We start from the raw sequence: 27,527 nt of genomic DNA, 5'->3' as shown, positions 1-27,527 counted from the left end.
ACCTGCCCCCTTGTGCCAGTTTTACATGACTGCCGTTTTTACTGCTAAGCGGACTAATGAACTACGGCTCACCCTGCCCTGACAGGCTGTATTGAAAGCTCACATGCAATTATTTTGCTCCTCATCTTCTCTTTGAGTACCACAGAGAAGAAGAAAGAGATATTGTTGTATGTTTCTATCTCAGCTCCTGGACATTTTTTTCTAAAGAGAGATTGAGAAACATGGGGATAGATACACAGCTATCAATGCTATATGTAGCAGGAGAATTACAGCAAATGACTGTGGCCAGTGGCAGTTTCTTAATGTCTTCACTGCACCAGGTAAAGAGATCTCCCACTACAGCCCAGATAAAAGAAGAAACAAGAGAAGCTTGCTCTGCACTGCAACATGAAAGAAAGTAAACTATGAAGGCTGGTTTTCATGGTAAAACTTACTACACTTGAAACAGCCAGCCAAGGAAGGCATTAAATGCTTTCAAGTGTAATTTCATTTGAAGCAAAAAAACCTAAATTTTACTCTAGCAATGCTCCTTCTGTTCCTCCAGGCTTTGTAATTGGACTGGAGAGTGTGAAAAATATTCATCACAAGTGCTCACATATCCACTTAGGAGAACTGGTGCTTGAACATCCACTACCCTTTCCTGCCTGTCATAAGCAGAAGCAAGTGGTGGGGCTCAGCTCCCAGGTAACATGGTCTATCACAGCCCACTGGGATACCTCTGGCTCAATAGCTCTTTCTGCCTTCCCTGAGTCTGTATTCTCTCTGGCACACTGGCTCCACCACCTCCATTGCTGCACTCCCACGTCCAGGTAACACATCCCTGTGTCCCTCCTGCCACAGCTACTGTTTTGCTGCTTGAGATAAAAATACACAACAAAGGAGAAAGAACAACTTACATTCAAAAAAAAAAAAATCAAAAGGAGAGCTCAGAAATCTGTGGGTACTGAGCCCATGCTGAATGGCAGTGCTGAGATCTAGGTTTTGCCAGAAGGTGGCCCTCAAGGCCACCCACCCAGAGAGACTTGTCCTGAGAAGGTTTGCACTTAGGACCTGCTGCCACCAGTAAAGGCAAGGCACCATCAGCTAATCAGCTGCAAAACCTGTCATTTCCTCAGAGCTTTGTGAGGAGCACCCATACCCTTAACAAAGCTGGGAGATAAAATTAGGACTTGGCCCTCAATTTTTCCAAGTGTCCCATTTCTGCTTGAGGATTTCCTATCTGTTGAAGGCCAACATAAGCATTCTCCCACCCATTCCACACAACATGATTTAAAAATTACGCATGACGTATGCTTAGCCAAATAGGCTGTACTGACTCAGAGCTCTGTGTTATATATCACCCGTTCATATTTTCTTCTTAGTATGTAGGAAATGCTGTGGCCAAAACCAAGTCTCAAATATCTCCAAGCTGGAATGGCATGGACACTCCTCCATCCCCACTTATGTTTCACGGCCCTGAACACTTTGCTGAGGGTGTATCTCAGGTCTATTATAAAAAATCAAGAAGAGATGGTCTTTCAGATCATGACTGCTTTAGTTCTTTTCATCCAGTAACTCAGATCCTCATCCAGATAAGTATCTTGTTCAAGAATCGCTAACTGCCAAACTACAGAAAGTTCAGAATGGACACCCATTTCACTGATCATGTCCCATTTCACACAGCCTAATTAAACAGTCCTTAGACTAAATAGTTGGAAAGAAGTCCACACAGCTCTAGTCTAGTTTTTAGATACTTGGTTTAAGGGTAACCAAAATTTTATGATTCTAATTCAGTGACCATTTCAGTATTTATATGCAATTCATTAAAGGATGATGACCAGTTTCCTAAAGCACACTTAAGTGTTAAAATGTTGAGTAAAATTTCCATCACTCTGTAACCAGATTCAGATTTCAGATGTGATTTGAAAAACCTACTTGTCTCTCACCTTGGTTCTGAATCTAGATGTATTTTAAAATATGCCTCTTCAACCTTGTTTTGCCTCAGCTGAACACAAAGCATAATACAAACAAGAAATACAGCAGATTAAGAAACCTTGGTCTGAACTAAGAAACAAGGTCCATTTACTCTAATATGATCCATGGTTTCACAACATTGCTTTCTGAAATTAGATAAAGCTGATCAATCCTGTACAAAACCCTTCACTACTTATCTGTAGAGAATTCAAATGAGAAAAAGCTTTTTAAAATAATCTAAAGTACAGACTAGATAATATTGTTCCACTCACCTTATTTAAATATGAAGTTCTGGTCCAGTTGTAGGTTCCTCATGACAGTGATCAGGCTAAAAGCATGTTGCAATAATACATGAAAGCCTGTTGTTATTTTACCCCCAAAAAAGTGTGTTTCTTGTACAGGATCTTCACGTAACCTTAAAATATACAGTCACTAGACCAGCAATATTTATAGAAGGAAAATCTGGGGAGGTAAAGAAGTGTGTGCTCTTCATGTGCCATGTGTTCAACTTAGAGGACAAATTAGTTTGATTGTGACCAGTGACTATGCCCTTGTTTTGGATCATTTTGTAACAATTCAGACCACAGTTCTGGCCTCCTCGTAAGAGGATGAGTACAATCCTGTTCATATCCTTGATCTTTGAGAAACAGTTTGGCAGTGCTGGAAAAAGGAAAAAGGCTTAAAATAAGAAAACATACATCTCTAGACTGGCAGAAGGCCCTCAAATGAGCAGATCTGATGTATTCTTCTGGCTTAGCCACCATACCATAAGAAGTCAAAATAGAAAGCAGTAGCATACCAACAAAAACATAAGCAGCAACTAGTCAAAACAGCATCTAAAATCAATCTGCTCAAAAGCAGCTGCAGCTGTGTTGACTTTATAGCACCAGAAAACAAACCAAGTTGCAAAATTACAACTTTACTAATCTCACAGAGCGCTGGTACAGTGCAGTGATGACTACCATTTTCAAAGTAAGGACAAGCTGAGAAAGCTCCCACAGGAGTCCTTGCTCTGACATCAAGATTGTAGCTGTTGCCATTGTAACAAATGTCCCCCCTTTCATAATAATCACAGCTGTGCAACAGAGCATTGTGGCCAGTGGCACTTGAACAGGGGGTATGGCACTTGTGCAATATGTTTCATGAGAGTGGAATGAAGAGCCTTGAAATGAAGGATATTTCAGAGATGTTATTTAGCATAGCAATGAAAAACTGTAGGAAGAGAAAGTTGCTTGACATACTCCAATGTCTATGGTCTTTCTCCCTTCTCACAAAGTTAATTGCCACAGGAAATGAAACATTGAACATAGAGCAGAGCAAAACCATTTAAGTGGGTTTTAGGGGCCAGGCAAAAATGCAAGGGCCCAAATTAAAAGTTTAAGTAAGTTAAAGGTTTGAAAGCATAACTGTAAAATGTTGTCTTCCAAGACCTTACGAGACCCTTGAATCTATTCTTCTACTGAAAATTAATTTCTCTAAAAGCACACTAATAACTTTTAATAAAGTTAGAAGAAGGAAAGATAAAGGTTGGAAGTGCAAGCATGCTGACTGTCAATTCAAATGCCTAGATCCACCCTGCACATGGTTTGCCAAAACTCTGATTGATTTTATTCACTTCCATATTGATGGAGGAATTGTTTAAGCTGCATAGCTAACTAGTTGATTATGAATAATTGTCACCTAATTCTTGTATTTGTTTTGGACTGCTGGAGTAGAAATGAAAACAACAGTCTCTTGAATAGCTGGGTCACTAAGATAAATACATAAACTCAGTTCTCAGTTGACCCACTTGCCAGCAAGACCTGATATGCCACTTATCCCATTTATCTTGTTATATCCATACTGTAAAATAGCTGCAGTCATCAAGGTCTGCCCAAACAGCACCTTAGAGCATAATTCATCTAACACATTTTAGATGCATGCTTGCTAATATCACTACTATCTATGAAATTGGAGGATGTCAATGTCATCTTGAGTCAGAGGAACTATAAGTAAGGAAAAAGTGTTTACTTTATAAAGATACGTTTATTTATAGAAAGGCTGGGATTTGGTACAGATAATCATGTTTCACAGAGATCCTATCTGATGAATACAGGACAAGCAGTGCTAGGAACTGAAATGTTCCGTTAAGCAGGACAGTGCCTATCAACACACCTTCCACAGTGAGCAACAGACTACATTTACATGGCATGAGCCCTGCACTGATGGAGAGAGAATGACTCCTGAATAAAGAGTTCAGCCCAGAATTAGGGATAACATAATGAAGATGCTAATCCTCTGAAGAAGAGAATGAACAAGAAGTGATTTAGGTATTGATTAGAGAGAAAAACTGTGATCTCCCTCTTTTCTGAAATCAGTAGCACAGCTCAGAAGCTGCCAGAAGCACCCACCGGCAAGGCAGGACAGGGAAAGCACAGTCAAGAGGACTCTTCACGAAGAATTGTTCAAAGTTGACACAACAGAAATGTAATACCCCTTGGGGAAATGGGTACACGCTAATATTCTTTGAGTTCTGCTCAAAGGTCTTGACAGGAGAACAGATAGGTGAGCCACTTTTAAGTTCCAAATCTGAATACAGAAACTATGGAGGCCAAAGAGTGGTGTAAAGGCCTGACTGAACGGGTACCAAGCCCATCAGGTTTGGTGACAGAGATGTCAGAACTTGACAGAAAGAAGACGAGGCAAAAGACCAGAATATACAGTGAAGCCAGTGGACAACTGCTGGGAGAGGGAGACCTTAATGAAGAGACAACACTACCATTTTTCAAGCAATTTAAATTCTTCTCAGTGCTTTGAGAAGCCTCTTAAAAGTATCTCCTTTGAGTCCTGGAAAAGCTGCTGTACAAGCAACACAGATTGTAAGCATGTCACAAGAAGAAAGATGGAGGAGGAGGAAAAATACAGAAAAAATATGGCTTGAATTGAAGAACAATCACAAAAGCTGACAGCTGTTTGTGAAATCATTGAAAATGGATATTTATATGCCAAGCAGTATTTTAAGTGCCAGATGTTAATATCTGGGGATCTCTCTTTGTAGACACAAGTAGTCAAAGCCACAAGCCAGTAGTCTTCTGCATGAGAACAGGCATGTTATTATGTAGATTTTGTCAACAGCAGGTAGGTGGGAAAGAAAACAAAGCTAAAATATATAAAATCAAGGACTGTTTAGACTCTGTTTAGGACATAGTGCATAAATATGAATCTCCAGTTTCTGCTGTCATTGTTAAATACTTGCCCAGCACATAGCACATTATACGGTATCAAATTTGTGGAGCAGGTGAGCTCTGTCGCACATCATCTCATTATAGTCCTAAATACAGTTCAGAGATAGGAGCTTGCTGTAGTGTCATGGGGCTCAGTCTTCTGACTGTACACAAAGGATTTCCTTCCCACAGGGCACAAGAACACGCACTTTAAACCTACTGACATTTTGTTTCCTCTGTACTATCTGAGATCTCCTTTTCTTGAAGGATAAATTTGCCTTTATGAATGCCATATGCCAGTGGATGGCCTGCTCTTGGGATTCCAAATAATTGTTCAAAATCTGAAGGAGGTATCTGCACACTACCCCAGAGTCACTTCTGACACTACAGCACAGACATACACTCAGACAGGTCAAGCAAATCCACACAGTACTGCTCAGCTTACAGGTTAGTTATTCAGATGGTACCCTCAGACATATGCTTGACTTGTAATAACCTCTGCAGCAAAATCTGAGTAAGAAATCTGTGGCTTTTCACTTTAGCATGCCTTTCCACCCAGGTCATGCTACCTCTTTCCTTATGTCAATATTACTGGTTTTGAGGTTGTGCAATAAACAGAATCATTGAAAGAATGATGATAAAAGGAATCATTTGGAAGAAAAAAAACCAAATCTGGATCATTTGTTGATAACACTTTACTGTGTCCCACAGGTAGCTTCACAGAAAGATGAGAGAGGTAGTCACTGCAGGACAGGATTAGAAACATGGTTGGGCTTGGTAGTGTGAGTGGGAGAAGGGAGGGGAGGCAGTACTTGTCACAGCCAATGCACTGGGCAACTATTTGCTCTGTACAGGGAATTCTATGGTATATTAGCTTATTCTTGCCAGTTAACGAAACAGAGAAAATCAAAGGCCCAGTTCTGTGACAGAGCAGACACAAGGGCATCCTAAAAGCAGCGATAGCTGGAAACTCTCAACCTATCCAATACATAGTATGGACAGTTTCCACAAGACTTTCAAGTGTTTATCAAGTTGATAATTACATTCTATGGGGCCAGTTAAGACAGAAGAGCCTTCTTCATTTCAGTCATTTGTTAGATTTGACACTGCTATTGAATAAGGACATAATCCCTCAGATGCTGAACACATGACTCCTACCAAGTTCACATCAGTGGCTGCCAGGAGGACCTTCACCTGAAATATAGATTTAGGATAGAAACAAAAATCAAATACTTCAGTAGCACTAGCAGATTATGGAGAGATTTTCAAATAAAACACATTCCAAGGGCTTGAGGTCCATTTTGGCAGCTCTTAAATCTTTTTCTTATTGAAAACTGCTGTTTGCTACAGTATATATAAAGATTGGATTTTGCTATTCTGGCAGCATTTCAGACCATGGAATCAAAGCTCTGTAACTAATGAAACTTCATAGGAAATGCTAACATGTATTTCTTGAGGAGAAATTAGTGTGGTAACAAGGGTATATCACTTACCTAAAAGGCACTAACCAGCTCCATCTGTAGCAGCCATTTGTCCTCATTCATTGTTAACAGCCTTCTTCAAACTAACACTTGATAAAAATATTCTAATGCAGTCCATTATACCATACAGTTAACACTCAAATAAATAAAACATGTCCATAAGCATAATAATCTTCTTCAGCTACAGGCAGAGCAGTTCCAAAATACTTCTGGATTTTATTTTAACTTAAACTTTCTTACAATGTTGTAAAAATAATTGACTTGTGTAAATGAATAAAGATAACCCAAGAACTACATTTGTATATAAAGTTGTCTTAAAGAAGCCAGCAAATCAATTTCTTTTCAATAGTGTTGCACTGACAGCATGCCTAGCAAAATGCCCATTCAAAGTCCAGCAAACCAGGATCAATTAAATCAGCACATCTCCTTCACTTACTATCTTTGCTTATTTAAACAAATCAAGGGGCATGGAATGTAACTTGGTGTTCAGTTGAAGAGTTACAAATACAGACTGAAAAAGAAGTTAACCCTCTAAGGAGAGGGCACGTCTGAAATAAAACAGTGGCTTAGGAAATTATATTCTGAGATCAAGCTTGACAAATAATAGTGCTAAATATTCTACTTAAGTTTGAAAACTCAAAGCTTCCTTAATTAAAACAATATACATCTTTGATAGCTTATATTAATGGGAATGGTAGCTTTACAGAGTACTGCTTATGAATATAATACATACATCATGCTGGGTTTAATATTTTATTTGAATGACGGTTAATGTTCTGCAAAATTGCTATGTTACATCCACTGTGACATCAACTAAAATGTGAACTAGTTTGCATAGGTTAGTACTTTGGGCAGCATGATGTTGCTCTAGTCCACCAAAGCTTAAATATTCACAGTGTAGAGGAAGAAACAGGAATTAAAGCATTTCTACTAAAATATATTTTAATAGCTGGTGTTAACTTTCTGCATAACAAAAGCCAAATTAAGATGATACATCATATGATCCGAGAGAAAGTTTATCTGTCCTTTGAAAAACAATTGTTACCTCCATAACTGTATACCCCCAAATACAGTACAGTTTTGCAAAATAACTAAAACTTTACACACTTTAAAGCAAACATAAGCCAAACTGCACAGCGGTTCATTTTTGCTTTTTATATCACACTGCAAAAACCAACAGCCGAGTTTCCACATCATGCTAATCAATGTCAATACAGTCATTGCTGTCTTCCAATGGTCTAGCAACTTCTAATAGTAATATTAAATACACGATTGAAATGCTACAGTATAGCTTATTTCCCCCCCCAAAATAATAATAATTAAACAAATGTCAACAACAACTGGATTACAACTTAAGTACAATATGCAAATTCTATTTATCAGACACAAGAAGCATATGAAATTCCTTTGAATATACTGTTGTAGTGCAGGCAGTATAGGAAATAGAGCTTTCAGGTTTTCTTTCCAAAGGAGAGATGGGGTTCCTATGGCATAAAGCTGGAGAAAATCACTAAAGCATTGCGAAATGGTTTATTCTTTATAGTGCTCACCAGTACTTCGCATTTGCCAGCACATCAGTTTGGAGAACTTCTTTCAACAGCATCTTTTGTCTGTTTCAGTATATTATTTAAACATTTACTAACTAAAGCATATTCTATAGTTTAAATGGAGTATTAATCAACTTAATTAAAATCTAAAATTTTATACCCTGTACCACCTTCTGCCAAAGACCTTGGTATTTGTCATTTCCATTGTACAAGATGACATGCAGTCACTGTACAATAAAAACTAGAATTATTATCTTCCCAAGTATTGGAGACCTTCCATATCCCTGAGGAATACTCGGGAGGGACACATTTGTCAAAAACATAATCCATGGGAGGTGATTCTCTGTCAAATCCCAATCTGCTGAAGTAGTTTATTGTATGTCAAATGTAATCAAGAAAACCCTGTTTCATCAAGATTAAATGCTAATGTTCCATAATGAAAAATTACAACTGCAGTATCTGTACGTAGCTTTGTTTAGAAAATGAAGATTAGCCAGGCAAGAAAGAGTAATGAAAAGCAAGGCACCCATTTGTTCTTGTATATATGTATGAATATGCTCTATGTTGTTTTCTACATTTATACTCGTGTTAGCAAGAATTAAAGCATTCTTTACAGAATTCTTTATTTCTAAAAGGAGAACATGTGAACTTCCAATCTGAACTTTGGAACAGCTAGGGAAATTCACCTCTGTAAAAGTCCTTTCCTTTCCCCAGAAAAACTGACTATGAGAAGAAAGAACAGTGAGGGGAACATGCCATGCTAAAAAGGAATACATATTTTAAAGGTGACAAGACAGCATATAACATCTTTTCACCTCTATATCACACTGCATGTAACAGGTTCCAACATATGCCTTTTAAAACCTATGCTGGCACAATTTAGTTTATGACTTACTTTCCCCACCTTACAAATTTTAGATCTTATAAAAACATATTTTTAATTCCACTCTGATAATTTTGGGCCTTTGATTGCTTTGCTTAGAAAAAAGCCGCATAATGACACTAAAGTTTGTTTTATATCAAAAAGCAGGAACTGTTCCACATAAACATGAATTCCTAAGCATATATGACATAAAAAACTTGGTTACATGAATGAGTAACTTAAACCAGATCTTAATAATTTTGCTGATATACCATTCTCAAGAGAAATACAATTCTCATACTGTTTTGTTTTCTTGACCTTTTATTTTTTTGCATATTGCTTTAGCTGCTCTACCAAGGTAATGAATTTTCAAAATTCATAAAGTAAATCTTATTTTGATTGTTTATTACAACATAGTTCTCTAATGTCATCAAATGCCCATTTTCTCATTTACTTCTATACGTAAAGTGTTCAACACTGCAAGTCATCTCCTCATTTAGGAAGAATGATCATCTATTTATAGGTTGAGATTCTTTTTTATAAATCTCTAAAATCTGTAACTTGATTCAATATATCTACTCTCTAAATTTTATTGGGTTAACAAACTGACAACTCGTTTTTATTGTTGTCAGCATTACACAGCTAATAGAGCAGCAAGCAGCAAGTGACAGCCAATTGTGCCTCAGGCATCATCTGAAAAATTTGCTACCCAGCATAAGATGAAATTCCTCTCCTTGCTGTTGACGGCTAGTGATGAAAACCAACACAGAAGCAGACTGCTTTTTTCAGAGCTTGTAGCTCAGCATATCACATCGGCCTTTTGAAAAAGCCATTTCACTTGCAAAGTTTGCTAATTTCACGTGGATGTCACCAGCAATGCATAAGGTTCTGCTGCAGCAGCAGCTCCTTATGCAAAACTTTCAAGAATTTTAAATGACAGCAGTCACCCATAGAGATTGGATATTTACAGTAGTGAATCTCTGGTTTTAAACAATACTTTTTGAAGTTAGATGCTCCTGGACAGCTTAAGCCTTGGAATTAGGCTGCTGACAAGAAAGCCCAGGCAATTCCACAGTCATGGATATTTTTTAATTTTTATTTTTTTCTAATGCAGTCATTCCATTCTGTTTGGCAGCTGGAATCAGCCCCGAATTAGTAAAACCCAAAATAAAATTGCATAAGCTTTCCAATTCCTAATTGTATGCAAAAATAGAATGTGCAGGTATTTGCACTGACAACTTTCAGTTGACATAACAAATCCATACTGCCTTCCTTATTCTTTAAATAGATATTGCAAAGTTGCCTCCTTTGTAAAATGAGAAATACAAAATTGTCTATAAGCTCTATATTTAATTCTACTTTAAAAATTTTAGAAATGGAAGAAAGCCAGTGCAGACTCAACATTCTGAGGGTTACTACAAGCGTCTCTAACTTCTCTAGCACATGGCTGAACTTCACAAATTATATTATCAGTAAAAACATTTTCTGCATCTGCATCTGCACAAATAAGTTCCCACATGAATCTTTTAACTCTTTTGTCCTTCCTCCCAGAATTTCTCCCTGGGAGAGAATGCAGCATCCAGTCAAAGCAAATGCAAGTTCCCTGTGACCCAAGCCTGCTGACACAGTCCCTCTCACAGGTCCATTATGTCACCAGTTGTTTGATCCTCTCCTCAGCCTCACAGACTGAGACCTGGATCTCTCAGTTCTGACCATAATGTTAACAGACACCAAATAGCATATGTGAAGGTTTGTCAGCAGAATATTTTTACTGTTTTCTACAGATGGCTAAACTGAAACATAATGGCATAGAGTATGTTGGACTTTTGTTTAGTTAGCTTTCCCTACAGTGTCAGTTATGAGAAAGAAAGACCAAGTCAGTAAAAGAAAACATAATATTTCTCCATCATTAAACATTTGGCAAGCGTACAACCCACTGTTGGATCACCAAGATTTTTTGAGTAAACTGAAGCAATAGGTCATTGATCTGAAATGCACTACAATAAACAGAGCTCTCCTCCACTCCTCAATGGAGGCATAAGTATATCTGAAGCAGGGGTAGGTACATTAGCTCATCAGCAAAGCAGCCATTAAGCGAGTTACCTGTGGTAGGTAAGAAGGAGGGGTATGACTGCAGGCTTTGTGTGACTGCACAGCACCGGGGCCTCACACAGGATATTTATTTACAGCAGTACAAGTGAAGGTAAAGGAACTAACATGAAGTATTGGTTGTACGTTGCCCTAATGTAAGTTTCTATTTAAATGCTAGTTATTGTTAGAAGGAAACAGAAGACTTGACAGGTTTTATACTTTAGATAGTCTTTGCAAGGAATCTTCTGTGCAAAAGATACCGAAGAATCATGGATCTAGATATGGATCTAACTGATAGATTGGGATGCAAGCAAAGCTGATAGGTCACTTGTAAATAAGAAAAAATGGGTAATGCAGAAATAAATGTGGGTATGTAAGAGTCAGGAAAATTGCTGTTAAAATGGACCTGTTTATTGTAAGGCTGCTGGGCAGTGGGGGATTTTATTGGTTTTTTTACTGGCATATTACTTGTCATTATATCAAATGACTGAATTATCTACTCAACATTTTATTTTTTATTAGGATGCTAACTGCTCAAACATTAAACACCTCCCTAATAATTTGAAGACGTGTTCAAACTCAGTGTGTTAACTTCCTGTGACTTCAGAGTGCCAGAAGTGCATCAATTTTATGGTTGTTTTTATAAAGAGAAATAACCTCTTTGATATGTAGGGAAAAGGTATTTTCCCTTTACAGGTAATTGACTAAAATTTTTATAGAATAGGCAGCACCAGGCTTCCATATATGTTTTTCATTTTGAGAGAGCATGATTATAAGCCATGCTATTTTCAAAGCTCTGAGCTTCTTGCAGGTTATTTATCTCTATTTTAAAGAACTCTAAATTGGATTCCGAGTAAGAAAGCAAACTGTTATAGCAGTGATAACATAATGATCATGTACTCTTAAAAGATTCTTCTGACTTTTTCTAAAAGGTTAGATTTTGAGTAAATCATAATAAAGCTCAAAGGACTAGAGACAAAAATTAGTTAACAAACTCAATATAATTTGCTGGAAGCATTCCTGTTTTCCCAGTTCTCTGAACAGTACCATACATCCAGCCATCATCTATTGGTTGCACATTGATGATATAATCACCATCCCTGAAGGAAACTTCATCTTCATCTTGAGCGCTGTAGTCATACATAGCTCTATACGTTCTCTGTTGAAGGAAAGAAAACAAGGCTGTCAAGTCTCAAGTTTGAACAGAGATAGATTCCTTCTCTTTGCACAAAGATGAAAAGAGAAGGAAAAAAGAATAGAGGGAGCAAGGCAGAGAGTAAAATCACAAGTTACCTGTTGAAAAGGAACGGTACTCTCTCCACCCTGTCAAAAATACAGTGAATACTGAGTAGCAAAATAATTATTTTTGTTAACCTACATTGTCCAAAGACCTCATACAAACAGATTTCAAGCCATTCCCTGCATCTTGAAATATTCTAATTGTTGTTTCATTTATTCACTAGTAACAGTTCAATACATCCGCCATGGCTAGCTGTACTTCTTCCTATCTGCATGATTCCCAAGTAGCTTCTCCTATGTCTTCACTACAAAAAGAAACATAGTCTTCATCTAGGTCATTAACTTTGCCATCTCACTGAATGTCTTTCATTTCATTAGGATTCTACCCTGAATTAAGAATTATAATCCATTATTATCTAAAGAAAAAACAAGATTTCAAAAAGTCTGTAAAAAAAATTTTTATGAATACTCATTTTTTCATATGAGATAAATTGTTCTCTTTAGCACATAAAGTCCCATCATTAGCTAAGCCAAATTTCTGCACAACTCTGCCAACTGTAAGCCACGATATCAAATTTTTTCTCTATTTTTCTAAATAGAGTACTTGTTTTCACTCATAACCAATAAAATGCTATGATTCTATACTGGAATTCAAAGTGGATTTTCAAACTCGGGGGAACAATCTCCCCTTATACCTTAACAGAAGAAAAAAATAGCTCATTTTAAAATTCCCAGGAATAATTCTTTTTTTCACCCTGGCTCTCAAGAGAAGTCAAGTACAGTTCAAGCATCACTGACAATATTCAATTTCCCTTTTGGCAATTTTTGCTATATTATCATAAGTAGCTGAAATTTTCTGGTAGAATGATTTGAAGAGAAAAAAAGGTAAAAACAGTCAATGTTTGAGTTATGCCTAGTATTATTGTCTGAACCCTGTAATAGACAGCAAACTTAGTTCTGCTACCCAGATCAGGAAAACAGTTCTGGATTAGTTTTAGTATATATCATATATGAGTTTTGAGGGGTTTAATAAAACTATTTTCTGAAAAGGTGGAGACTTGTTACATGTTGGAAATGTGGAATTATTTAATCCAAACACTATAAGGCAATCTATCATTTCTGTTCCCATGCCAGAAATACACTTTTTGTTTTGATTTGCCTTTATAATTGATAGTGCAGATTAAACAGTATGGAGAATCAGCTCCTGTTCAAACGATGGAGACCACTGGAGACCACCTTTCCTGACAAGCCTACTCTGAACTGTATTTTGGTCTTGCTCTGTATAATTGTTCTCTGCAGTGCCTTGCAATTTTGCTGCCCTACAGGCTGTGACCAAGACTAATTTTCAACCAGAGGTTCCTAAAAGTCTTCCAAGTGTTCATGGGAGTTGATGAAAAAAAAGCATCATCGTTTATGCACTATATCACAGCAAGTAATTGGGTGGGTTCTATCATCACCAAAAATTCCTTAAAGATTCATAAACTAGAGAACTAGTGGTCAGAAGACCCTCTGCCTTTAGGAATCTTATTTTTTCCAACTTTTTCAACTAATCTCTCTAAACTAACTCCGAAAAAGCAGTGAAAAACATGCTATTACAACAAGTTCAGCACCACTTAGCCCTGTGAAAAATTTATTTCAAAAGAGGGTCCATTTAAGAAAAATGGTAAAAAATCTATATCTGGCATAAGACAGCAAATGGATTTCACTCTGAGCCATGCTTATATGTCTCCTTTAAATGGGCAAAGGCTGGGAGAAGAGATTAAATGTTTTATTAAACTAACATAAAATTGGAAAAATAGAGAATTCTTGCTCACTCAGAAGGATACTCACTCATCCTTAGAGCACGATGGCAAAGGACATACTACCGCTGTCTCCTTAAAGGCAGCTTGTTTACATCACTGTGGTGGCACAGTTGTGAAGACAAGCTGGTAATTTCTAACTTCAAAAGAATTTATTAGGGCCCTAAATGCTGCTGAGAAACCTAAATTTATGGCCTTAACACCTAATTAGGTGCTAAATGGCTGTCAGGAGAAATCTCCATAATAATCCCGTTAGCATTTAATGCCTAATTATCACTGCAGAGTGTAGTCTGTGCTATATAATTGAGAATTACAATGCCTAAAGGACTCAAAGCAGGGATTTTTAAAATGCATTTTAGTGAATTATTCCTCTGTCAGTGGTGAGTTTTGCAGGTACTGAGTACAACAGGTTGTAAGAAAAGTTTAGAGTTTTGTAAAACAGTCAAATACTCACTTATTTCTCACTTCCTCAAAGGTCTATTTCACAGCTACTGCTTAGACAGAACAGTTAAGTCCTCTGCACATAAAGAACTGAAGACCAACTTATATTCTCAGCTCCCTAGCTAGATCTGAACCAACAGATACATTTTTCCACTTCTATGGATGGCTCCTTGCAAGGAGCAGTACCTGTTGGAGCATCCTTTCACATACAGTAGCTAACTTACAACAAGGGTTTTGTTTTCCTATCACTTTTAGATATCTGAAAGTGTGTTATTTTCCAAAGAGTCAAACAGCCTGCAGGCATCTGTTACAAAACACTCTGTAATCTGAGCAACAATTTAATTCAGCCCATTATGCAGAACTGCTCACAGAAAGTGAGCAAAAGTAAAGAATCAGAAAATAATGCAACTTATCTGAGGAAAAAAAAAATCTATCAAAAGACTGTGTTAGGATCATGCCTCACACAAAACACAGCTCAAAATGAAATAAACCAAATTTTGAAACTGTAGAAATTAGAAAAATTCAGTTTCTCAGTATAGAAGATTGGTGGGTATGATTATAAAATGAATTTATTTTTTGGGGGGACACTGATTTGATAACAATACAACAAATCAGCTGAAAGGAGTAGTTTTACGACAGTAGCTAACTCCTTAATTATGCCCACTCTGATATAACCCATGGGAACTTAAATCACTGTCACCCTAGAGATGTCCTGGCCATACTCAGGCACTGATGAGTGACTTTCTCACCTTCAGTGCTTCTACTTAAGTCTCAAAAACTGTTTGTGCTTTGAGGTCACTATTCAGTCTAGGACTTCTTTCCTTCAATCTCCTCCTGCTGTTACTTTCTTCTCTTACTTCTTTCTTCCCTCTGTTACTAGCCAGACACCACCACATCTCTGATAGTACTGCTCCAAGCCCAGAACTGAACAAGCAGCTGAAAGCAATGAACCTAAACAGTGTTTGTCAGATCTCCTATCACATTTTAAAAGCACTCCAAAACTAGATATTTTCAGTCTGTGCTAATTACTACATTTAAACACATCCTCAATCAGGGGTTTCCCCCAAGCACATGCAGAGAATCCTCTGCATCATCCCAATAGCTGAGAGTAGCATTTCCAGCACCCTGGATAAGCTTCACAGGCTAACGAAAATGCAGTCTTCTGGCATGAAGGTGGAAAGGCAAAGGAGCACAGCAGGTTTCTAGATGCATCTGAGATGCCTCTTTTGGAGCAGAATCAACACCCTGGGGTGACAACATCATGCTCACGTCTTCCTCACCAGACTGGCAAGTTAGCAGTCAGCACCAGGCCAGCAGTCCTTGATTTCTGGAAATGTTTGGGGTTTATTGTCTACAAGGAAGCCCACCCAGTTTTTAACAGCAGCAAGATCTGTTCAAATCATGATGTTTGCTGTTTTCCCATGATAAACAGCTATTATCACTCAAAAGGACGTCAAGTGACAACAGTTGCACAAAAGGGATAAGAAATCCTGTCGAAATAAGTCAATCCTTTATTTTTAAAATCCTTTAATGTCACTCCCTTTTCCTACTACCTTTACATTTCCAGTTCTGAAAGGAGAAGCAGATGTTGATTCTCATGATGACTGAAACTATGCTGTTTCAACAGTCTGCCACGTAAGTCGCTGGGACATAGAGATAGTAGGGCAATAGTAGTCATCTACCTGCCCACATAGCTGCAAAGGCTGGTAAGTGCATTTCAAGATTTGCAGGCATCTCCATTCTCTATCTGCTGGATTTAAAAGCTGTTTGCTTTACTCCTCAACTACTAGAAATCTCCTGTCAAAGTCGAGGCTTTCCGGTCTCCTACTTTTCGTACTCTGGCCCTTTTGGAAAACAGCCAGCTCCCCAAGTGCCTTGTGATATCCTTGGAAATTAATGGTTGATTCCAGCATCAGCTGTCTCACAGCTGTCATGCAGCTGTCCAAAGAGATTCTCAGGTTATTGGTTCACTCAAAGATGCAGGTATCTGAATCCCAGATTTTCCAGCAAGTTAGCCCCCTCAGCCCCAGGCAGATAAGACTCCAGGAAGCCTGAAACCACTCACACCTCACAGAACATCATGATCTTTACAATGCAAAATGTCACAGAGTTTCACTCTTACAAAAAAAATACAAGTTTTAGTAATCTGGAAAACAAACATTTTCAAGCTCAGCAAGCTCTAAGTTTGGTTCATAATTAAATATTTATTCATCTCTAAAATGTGACAGATGTAGTAAATATACATCCATTCAAAATAGTTTAAACTTCAAAATTGCAAGTCAATATTTTTAAGGTAAAAGGTGATTGGATCTGAACTATGGAATCTCTAGGCAGCAATATAATTTTAAAAATATGATAACCATTAAAAATGAACTTTATATATAAAGAGTTCAAAAGGAAAAAAGAAGCTCAATTTCCTAAAAATCCCAGCTGAATACCCATTGAGCTCTCCTACCAGGACCAGTTACTTCTAAAATGAAATATTCACTCCAGCTTTACATTCCCATCCACCACAATTAAGAACTTCGTGACGTGGCCACAGCTTCATGATAAAGGTTCTTCTCAGTTGCCCACCAGTATAACTCAATTTGATCAGGCACAAGTTGGTGCATGACTCCAGTTGGATTAGAAAGGGCACACCAATACAGAGCCTGAGCCAGCTTTATACAAGAAGAAATAAGTAATGCAGATAGGCACAAAGCCTGTAGTACAAAATCAGCGAGTCAAAAAAAAATTGAAACTTAAATCAACAGGGTGATCTTAAGAGATCAGTGGTTTTCATCCAGTGCTAGGCGCATGAATTCATCACAGAGTATAATATAAAGTTCGGCCTGTGAAATATTGTCCAAACATTTACTATTTGTTTTAAGTAGGTAAAAGATTCAGTTATTTTTCTGGATATCATTAATTATTTTTTTTATGCATTCTGATGCAAGAGCTCTTACCACTGCCTATAGTCTCTTAAATCTTTTTTATACATGAGGACTGTCACTTACATTTAGGACTAGGACAGTCAAATAGTTTAGCTGTAGAAATCAAGGGGATCAATTCAATCATATTTAAGAGATTTCCCAATTGCTGATGATGTTGCTTACCAAATAAAATTCTCCTTTAAATCCAATACTCACCAGACTTGCTGAATGAGGCTGTGAATGCATGGACCTCATGGACGACATACTGGTCTGGTGCATGTATCCATATCCTTGAGTCTGGCTTTGCTGATATGCCCCAGGGAGAACAGGGGCTGCATTAAAGAAATACAGACACCTTAATTAAGATTTAAAAATGGTCCTTATTGTAGCATTTTGTAGAAACTATTTGCATGGTTAATATCAATTCCTCCATATAAAACAGTCAGAATTATTTCCATATACAACATAAGGCTTTTTATTGAATTACACATAAATATAGCCAAAGCTATAGCAATATGTCCACAAACACTATCAATCTTAGTTGGAAGGAAAAGTTTAACTTACCGTTAGAAATCTAACCATAAAAAGGTGTATGAAAGCTTGAGACACCACTAATTCAATTCTGATACTACCATAGATGAAGCATTACATATATGTCCCATAAACTGATATTTTTAAGGAAAGATTCATAAAAAAGAGCTATATTTATAGTTTTTAAATGCTTCAGTAGAAATTCACTGCAATTAATTCTTAACTCATTGCAAACTAACTCTTATCTATTGTGTTATGAGCAAAGAAGGATTGTGATTCACGGGAAGAGACAGAAATGTTAAAAAGTGAACACAGAGTTGAGTTTCTTAGTTCAGTCTGATGCTATCAACATTCTTAGCCAAGCACAGAGAGATCCATGCTTATTCAATGTTTCAAAGTCCACCTTTTTAGTATCTTCCTCTTATCACACAATTGTTCCATCTCTTTAACACGTATTGTATTCACATTATTTTAACAATTTTTTATGTTAATCATTAATATATTGACTTCTATTTTACCAAGAGCTGCTGAAAGCATTAATACAACCAACAGAGACTCCCTAACTCCATTGGTTACTAGGAAAGCATTCATAAACCTCTCATATCTGCCCAAACATCCTACTTCAGCAACAGACCAAAACAGAGTGTGTTAAAAACATGGTTGATCAAAAAACTCTGAGAAGTAAGCCCAGCATAAGTGACTACTGACTATTTTCCTAGCCAGGCAAATAAGCATTTTTAAAGTAAAATTAAGAGACTGAAGTGGTTTTCAACATCTAAAGACTGAAAGTTTCATCACCATATATTTGTGTGTTTTATAAGACTCTCATTCACTCTGAGAAAAAAGTCTTCTGGCTTGTTTGGAGGTTATTAGCCCACCTCCACAGTAATTTACCAGAATTTTGTTAATTCAGCTGGAAATTCATTTAGCTACACTGAAAACGCATTTCTGTTGATACTACTTCAAGTGGTCCATTTAGCTGATATTCTATCTAACTTCTCTACCAAAAGCTGTCTGCTGCTTTAAGGAGAAGAGTCCTTGCAGGACATCAGTAAAAAATCTTCAAACATGGAGTCATACAGCAGTCCAACACTTTCTGAGATAGATCTCTTGGGCTTGCTGGGAAGAAACTCTTCTGAAGTAGCCTTCACACACAAATTCAAAAAGGACCAAAGCTAATGTAGGATTTAATGGGGTTCACAATACCTGGAATGATCCAGGACTTGTAAAATGAAAAAAAACATGGGAGAAGCAGGAAAACCCATTGAAAAAATATATATTTAGAAGTATTCATATTTGCACTAAAAATTCTCTTTCTCTGTTTCTTAAATTATTGGGACAATAAATACACGTGAAAAGGCATTACTGAGAAAATGTTTGCTGAACTATTTCAGAAAGAAAAGTCAACCTTTTGCTTTTGGTGAGCTGTTTTACCAATCCTGCTCCTCCAGCTAACAAAATCATTTATTTCAACTGAAGGTTCTTCTTAAAACTTCCATTTAGTTTTAGTCAGCATATCCAAATGCGATAAGTGTGTAATTACAATTTGGGATGCTACTTTTTGCTCTATGATATTTGTAAAGATAAGTAACATTGTATATTTAACTAGAATTTTTCTGATGTAGAAAATATGCTTCAAACTATTGTAATGAATAGATTGTTTTGTTAAGTGAGTGAAATTAGTGATACACAGTCAGATGCAACATTGGAACATGATGAATAATGGATGTTTTAGAAGTGCCAAGTTCATTCTAATGACATATAAGTAGAAAGACATTTTAAAGCAGTTCAATCATCAGAGAATTGCTGCTCATTAACATGTTCACAGGATTATCATGCATTAAGTGAATAGTCCTAAGTAGTTCATCAAATAATTTATGTTTCAATGTTGTTACAAGCTATTTCTACATGACCAGATGTAGCCCTTCATGAGACAATAAAGAAAAACATAATTTAATCAAAGGTTCTGAGATCAAGCTGGAATGAATATATTTTGCCTAATTCACCACCAGCATAAATGTAGGTCAGTTCATAGAAGCCAACGAAGCCTTATCTCCTCATACCACCCATAAATTGGTTCTGTGAGTTGGAAACTGAGCACAGCTTGAACTTCTTAACTTAACAGGAGGAATATCTTCAGCCAACACTGGCTGCTGATCAGTCAGCACCCAGCCTGCTCTGCAGCAACAATGGGCTGGTAGCTCTTCCCTGGTCCCTGGCAGGGGCAGACACCCCAGAGTCCCTTTCTTCTTTTCTTCTTTAGAAAAGTAAAGATGCTGGTAGGAACTGGATTCCTTCCCAAAACAGATCTTTCTCCATTTCTATCAAGCATCCCCTGTCAGTGTAAGGTAGCAAACCCACTGATGGTCAGCTTCATTATAGCCTCCAAATCAACTGGCTCATTCTGGGGAGGATAACCTGTGCCTCCTGCCTCTGTGACAAGTGACTGCAGGAGATCTGAGACGTGCTCTCCTCTTTAGCAATCAGTCTCTTGCAAGCTAAGAGAATTCTGTCAAACTGTCTCAGCAAACCTGTTTGCTACTTTATCTGCAGTGGTGAAAACCACAGATCCACGAAAACAAAGTATTTCTTCCAAAGCATTAGAAATTTTGGGAAGTGCTAGAAGCTGAATATTAGAAAAAGATTCTATACAAAAAAAAAAGAAGGAAATTCTAGGATTTGCTGTGTTGATTACCTCCTAGTAATTTATTTAGGTATCATATATGTGAGCATATATATCAGTACTTTTTAGTATTGAAGGCACTTGATTGAATAATTACACGTGGGTTGGTTTTTTGTGCGGGTTTTTTTCATTAAAACAATACTGTAGTAGGGCTGCAAAAAAAAATCATTATTTTTTAACGAGTCTTTACAAAAATAATTAAGAAACATCCAGATGGTTGACTATTTGGAAGACAATTTGGGAATCACATAAATAAGCTGAATAGTGAAGAGACAACATATCTGAGCTGTATTTCTGGTGACATACAGATGATCCAAGGTGAGATTAAATGATGCAGAGAAAGAGTTTGAATTGTCTTCATCATCATCACCTATAGTTAACTGCAGTCTTTTCATCAGACCGAGGTATAAAGTTCTATAACATCATTGACTGCAGCAACAGCAAAAGCAATGGTTTTAGATAACCTAAGGGAACAATAAAATACAGTGATGGAACATGAAATTCATTTAACTGAAGCCAGATTTATTGGTGAGTGAGCTGAGGGCTGACCATTGCTCCCAGAAATAGAGGTGGATGTTTTTTCTTGCTGCATTAAGACTTTACCAGATGTATTCTAGTGTATCAAAACTTTGTTTTTCTTGTCCCACTTACCAAGAAAGCCAGATATTCATTTTAAATTATCTACTTGAAGAAATTTATCATATATCTCTTTATAGGCTTCCTCAGAGAAAAGAGAGAGAAAAATGAATGAACATGATATAAGGCAAGCAGAGAGGAAGCCTCCAAGAGAAAGAAGCAGCTGAAAGAATGATAGCAAGTATCAAATTACTGCCACAGACAATGGGGTCTGCAGAATGTGTACCAATCAGGATACGCTTTGAGAAGAACTGGGACAGAAAAACATCAGACTGTGGAAACCAGAAAGGAATCATTTAGAGAGCATTGTATACTACAAGGTTAAATTGTATAACTACAAGTATAATTGTATAACTACAAGGTTAAAAAAAAAGTTTACGCAAAAAAGAAAAATCACTTAAATAAATGTTAGGTTCCAAGATACGTGTTATCAAAACCATACTTAAGCTCTTTCATTCTTTTGTACAGCAGAACCTTGATAATCCATGGTAAAACAACATATCCTCACTGCTAACTACTGCATTTTTGCCGTTTACCGCAACACATGCGATTTATTCCACCAGATGGAAAATAACAATCACTTAATTTACTCCCACACACATCATGCAGTTTTAAGCATTTATTTCACTTGCTATTTTGATATTACCTTAATTCATCATTCCACTCCTAAGACTTCAGAGAACTCACAAAGAATAGTTCAACATTTTGTAATAACTACACGAGAGAGTACAAAGTAAAAAGAAAGATTATGATTAGCATGTGCTTAAGTCTAGTGTCTGCAAGACACTAGATAATAAGCTGTAGATTTTCTGAGCAGCATAAAAGTTGCAATAGAGCCAGAATAGAGTATCATCATACTGTGTTACTGCCATTACGATGAGCTCACCCAAAATAGATCAAGCTGCTTATGGGAATCATGCTGTTCTACATATATTGAAGTCCTTCCCCTGTTTTGCCTTGTTGCTGCTGCCTTATTTTCCACAGGTTGCAACATTTAGTACAGGCCTCAGAGCCTTTCTTTAGAAAGCCTCCCCCTTAGTTTTCAGTTCCTTCTTTCTTTTGTCCTTTCCTTAGAAATTACTCAGCCATGTCCCATGCAACAGAAGACACAGTCATAGTGATGTAACCACATGTGGGGACATGTAGGCCTACAGTACCTGCGGACTGCTGCTCACGTGGACAGGTTGCTGTGCCCTAACTGCACAACTCCCTTCACCACTTCCCAGTGCAAGTTACAAGAATATATAGTTAAGGAAATACAACCCTAGGAAACATAGGAAATACAACTGCTACTGCTGTGTTGAAGCTGGTGGATAATAACAACTGATAGCTTTCAAAGCCTTCTACGGAAAGTGTCACTGATGTAACTTTGCTTACAAACTCTGGTTTATTTTTTTTTGTTTTCTATCACTTTCCCCAGATATTGGCTGCTGGTTATGTCCCATGAGGTGGCTGAGACAACCTAACACTCCTACCACCTTTTCCTTCCTCTCATCTAGGTTGTTCTTCTGCTGGCTTGGTGAGCTAAGTCAGCTCAGCAAGGGATCAGGACAGTGATAGATTCAATGCAAGGATGGAGGCAGGACTAAGTACCCAAGGCTAGACAGCAGAAGGCAGCAAACTGCTGGATGAGCTCAGTTGTCCCGAGGTATGTCCCCCTAAGCACTTCCCTTTTCTGCAAGCTACCTCTGAGTTCAAACAGCAAAAGAGCTGAGCCTCTCATAGGATGCTTCCCTCCAGATATCCCAGCATCCAGCTCCAAACAAAGTACCCCATATAGTGCAGATGCTCCTGTATGCTTACACGTGGCATGCACTGCTCAGCTACTTGCATCCTAGGTCTCCACAGTATTTGAAAAAAGTCATAGTGGAAGCTTAGAGAGTATTAAGCCTAATGTAGCCAGCTAAAAACAGGTATCAGAGAACTTAACAGACTTCAAGGCATGTGCAAGGATTGCCTAGAGAGGTTGATATGAGCTACAGAGCTCTGCAGCACCCCCATGGTACTGAGCAAGGAGATGGTCTCCAAAGGACATAGTAAAGCAGTCACAGGAGCAGAGAAAACAAACAGAAGAATACAGCTATGTTAGATACAGACAACATTAGGAAAACCCCATTAATAACTTCACAGTGCAGAAATGATTGCCAAGAATGCTCCTGTCCCAAACTAGGATGCAAATCTAAAAAATCCCCAAGGTTCATGCAAAAAGAAATTTTAAAAATTGGGTAAAGAAACAATTTTTTGCCAATCATATAAAAATATTTACACTTTTCAATCTTTACTATAATTTATGTGGCTCTTCAAAATTAAACATATTTCAACATAAGGTTGAATTCTTTGTTTTAAAAATGTCAAGCTATAACCTTAACAATCTCAAACTGAAATAAATAGGGTTATTTTGGCAATGAGATATTAATCACAAGTGATCCATTCCTACAAAATGTTTGGCATTAAACTGCTATCTTCAGATGAACAACATTGAAAATTTCCCTATCATGTCTAAAGTTAAATTGCTCTGCACTGACTTTTCAGATAAGCTAGAAAATTGAAAAACACACTCTAAACTGATTATAACTTTTATCTATTACACAGTTTAGTTATTTTTTAATCAAAAAGAGTAGTACAGCAGAGTCACATTTACTGACAATAGTTCAGACTGTGTAAGCACACAAAAAATACTAACCTGAAGACTGCAGATGCTGAGACCTGATACAGAACAGTGCTGTTTTTAGAACAGTAGAAAACATCATGGTAAGACATCTTGGCATTTTTTCTTGTAAAAGTAACTTTCTCTTCATTTCTTTTATTTCCTTTTTTTTCCTTCTTTTCCTTGCCCTTTACTCGTCAGTGAGCTTGCTTTCACGGATGTCTAAGCTACCAGAATGGTTGTTCTCAGTTGTGCTGTCAGAAGCAGCAGTTTGTCGGCATACTATCCATTACAGGAGTCAGTAATACTTAGTAAATTGGAATATCAAACCCAGATATAATTAGGTTGTTGAAATAACAACCTGAAAGTATGGCCTAATTCACACAGACTGTTAATAAATATCTGCCATGCTCACTGACCTCATTAGAATTGAAGCTCTGAACTACTTGGAGTCAGAGGCAAATTGAGAGCATAACAAGCTTAGGAAGTTTCCATAACCTAAATTCTAAAGTAATACGATACATGCCATGCAATATTCAAATACTTAAAAAATGATGGAGAGGAGGTCAACAAAATTACTAATCTCTAACTAACATTAATTATTCATGATGCAAAAAATCAAAATGTCTCTCCTCTCAAGATTACTTAGACATACTACAATGTATAAAATAAATATTTTAAACTTCATTAATGTCATGATTAGATGAAGATTTTTTGAAGTATCATTATTTTAGAACACTATTTTATCAGCCAGCAATAACTGAGACTAACTATATGTATCCACCATACAAGCTGAAGTAGATTATTATGGAAAATGCAGAATCATGCAATTACAACTCTTAAAAGCAATTTCAACATAAGAAATTTCAATCTGATTTTGAATGAAATTACCACAGAAGATCTCACATAGCTGTTTAGCATACATCAAAGAAAGCTAAGAAATTTTGAAAGGAACAACAAAAAGAATGTCTAATGTGCTCATGACATATGGAATTCTGTGTTTTGTTTGAGGTTCCCTTTTAGGCAGGGACTATCTCATATGTCAGTCCACAGTCCCTGATTTGTATGAACAGGCAATATCACTAATAATCGTTATACTGGTCTTTATGGTATAAGTCCATCATAAATCCAATAGCAGATGAAGTGGGAATTTGAGAAGTACTAGCTAGGACAGTGAAAGAACAGTTGGCCAACTGTCTCTCTAGTACCTCATGGCCTACGTGTCTGGTCATTCAGACCTTCTCCTTAATTCTTCATGTTTTGAGGAATGGTGGGTCAATTCCTTTATATTCTTTTTCAGGGCAAGCTATTTCCCAAGGTCCATTTTGGCCTCTCTGAGGGTTCTAAGTCTCTGTACTGCAAAAAGGCAGTCTCTCATGGACAATTTCTTCCTTTAAACAAAAGTAGTATGGCTTTCATTTTCCTTCAGAGGCACTGCACAAAAGTGATATATTCAGAGAAAGCCAGGCTAGCACAGTCTCCAGGAGCCTTGTCTGCAAGCAGTTATTAAATGTCACAGTCTAGAGAAAAATGAAATGAACCCAGGATGTCCTGTTTTCTATAGTCAACATTAAAAGAAAGAGGACAGTAAGCAGAACATCCACTCTCTTCATTAAAAGACAAAAACACAGGGAATATTTTTGCCAGGAAGTGGTTGTGGATACTCCTTAGAGTATCATTTTTACTGAGGAACAGGGATTGGAGGATTTTGAGTCACATCTCAAAAGCTTTTATGATCGTTAATACATTACTGTCATAGTAAAGCATCACAGAGTTGTAAAGTATTAAATACATGTAATCTAGTGCTCTGCCAACAGGAGAGGAAAAGCCAAATCTCAAACGACCCACAGAGCCTCTGCCTGTGTCTGACTGTGGAGCAGTGAGGTGGTGAGTGGCTGTCTCACAGTCTGCAAAGAGCAAAAGCCAGTCCTGTTCTGGCAGAGCAGACAGTTTTGATGATCAGAAAATGCCATCAGCTTCCCCAGCCTGCCTTTGCAATGGCCATTTAGGACTGTAAGACCATAAACACTCAGAACTGATTTGATAAATGTAATTCCATAGCAGACCCTTCAAACAAAAGCTTTTTCACATGAAAGCTAAAGGTGTTTGTTATAAAATAGGGTGTTAAATGATCTCCCTGGAAATACAGTAAGTAAAATATTTTAAGTGTTATCAGCCTTTAAAAATATAGGAAAAGGCTGTTTGTACTGTTTATTCAGACTCACGTGTTTTTGTGGTTTTTGCTAAAAAAACAGGGTAAAATGGAAGTGAACACAATACAAAATTACAATTTAGAATGAATGATAATAATTATTATCTTCATCCAACTTCTATGAACAGTTTTTTGGGAATTTTAAAAACTGTATTAATTCTATATCTAACATTTAGGACTCTATGGGCAGTTACGACAATCTACTTTACTTACAATTTATTTCATTTAAAATACAAACCATTTATCCCCCCTTCCAGATACCACTGACAATTTCTTACCACAGCACTGTAAAAACTACTTCAACTATTTGACTTCTAACCCTAAAAGTGGAGTCCTATTTATTCCCAGTTTTGAATCCTAAAATGTCATTTTAGGGTTATTATGAAGAACACAGAACATTTTAGAACAGTCAAATGTAGTGCAACTAACAAAATATTCCGTTTTGAATATTCAACTACAAATCTTTTCTAGATGTTCAATTCACTCATTTTCCTCACAAAACCAGATTTAATACATTAAATACTCTATCGCAACTTGAGGACAAAAGAATTAATAACAGGGACTATATAGACTATATTGTGTCTTAGGATTTGTTCCAACCATTCAAATATAAAAGGACTACCCCCATTCATTTTAGTCAGACACCACTATGAATATTACTTTGGAATTAGTCATCAATGGTAGCTGTACAGACCAAAGAGTTTAGCCTATGCATCTATTAACAGTTGGTATACCATAACACTCATATGTATCCCCATTTACCCCTCTGGTATTGTACCTGGGACATAACCAAATCGCAGGGCATCCAGCTCTGAATATGAATTGCAGTCAGGATTTGGTGTCACTGACAAACAAACCTTACCACCAGCTGACTTTTTTGCCTGACATTCAATCTAAGCTGTAGCACATCTCAGCTGAGAAACCAGTAGAATATGCCTTTTCTTTCCTCGCGCACCAGACCACATTATTTTATTTATGAAGGCACACAATGTCTTAAAGCCAGCCTGAGGCATCCTCAGTCCTAGTGGGGCCATGATGTACCACAGGAAGCTGCAATTCCTACTTAAATTGTGAATAGGCAGGGTTTTGCTCTAGGCTTCCTCACAAAAGGAAAGAGTAAAATAAAGGTCATGTTTACATGTTACATTACCCACACACCTTCAATTATAATTTGAATTCTCTTACATTTACTGAACATCTACTGTAGCTCTTGTGCCTTAGAGAGAGAAGCCTGTAAGTTCTTCTCACAGAAGCTGTGCTTTGATTTCTGTGCATTTATTTGCATAGTGC

At 37.2% G+C, this 27,527-nt stretch overlaps 1 protein-coding gene across 3 annotated transcripts in view; it reads right to left on the bottom strand.

The window, feature by feature from the left end:
* Nucleotides 1–7,565: 7,565 nt before the first annotated feature.
* NEBL (nebulette) overlaps nt 7,566–27,527 on the bottom strand; it is a 251,586-nt gene continuing 231,624 nt past the window's right edge. The window contains exons 6-8 of one of the 3 annotated variants that reach the window (XM_027658659.1): nt 17,745–17,860; nt 12,431–12,460; nt 7,566–12,296 (exon numbers count right to left, since the gene is read on the bottom strand). In XM_027658659.1, coding sequence (XP_027514460.1) covers nt 12,120–12,296; nt 12,431–12,460; nt 17,745–17,860 — 323 coding nt within the window. In that variant the 3' untranslated portion in view covers nt 7,566–12,119. The remainder of the gene's footprint in view (nt 12,297–12,430; nt 12,461–17,744; nt 17,861–27,527) is intronic. The other 2 variants (XM_027658661.1, XM_027658660.1) reach the window with 2 other exon arrangements.

This window comes from Corapipo altera, unplaced genomic scaffold (assembly GCF_003945725.1).
Source record: "Corapipo altera isolate COAL_440 unplaced genomic scaffold, ASM394572v1 63, whole genome shotgun sequence".
NCBI classification, from domain to species: Eukaryota; Metazoa; Chordata; class Aves; order Passeriformes; family Pipridae; genus Corapipo; species Corapipo altera.
Note: the sequence above shows the minus strand (reverse complement) of the source record. Positions and strands in the feature narration are given on the sequence as shown.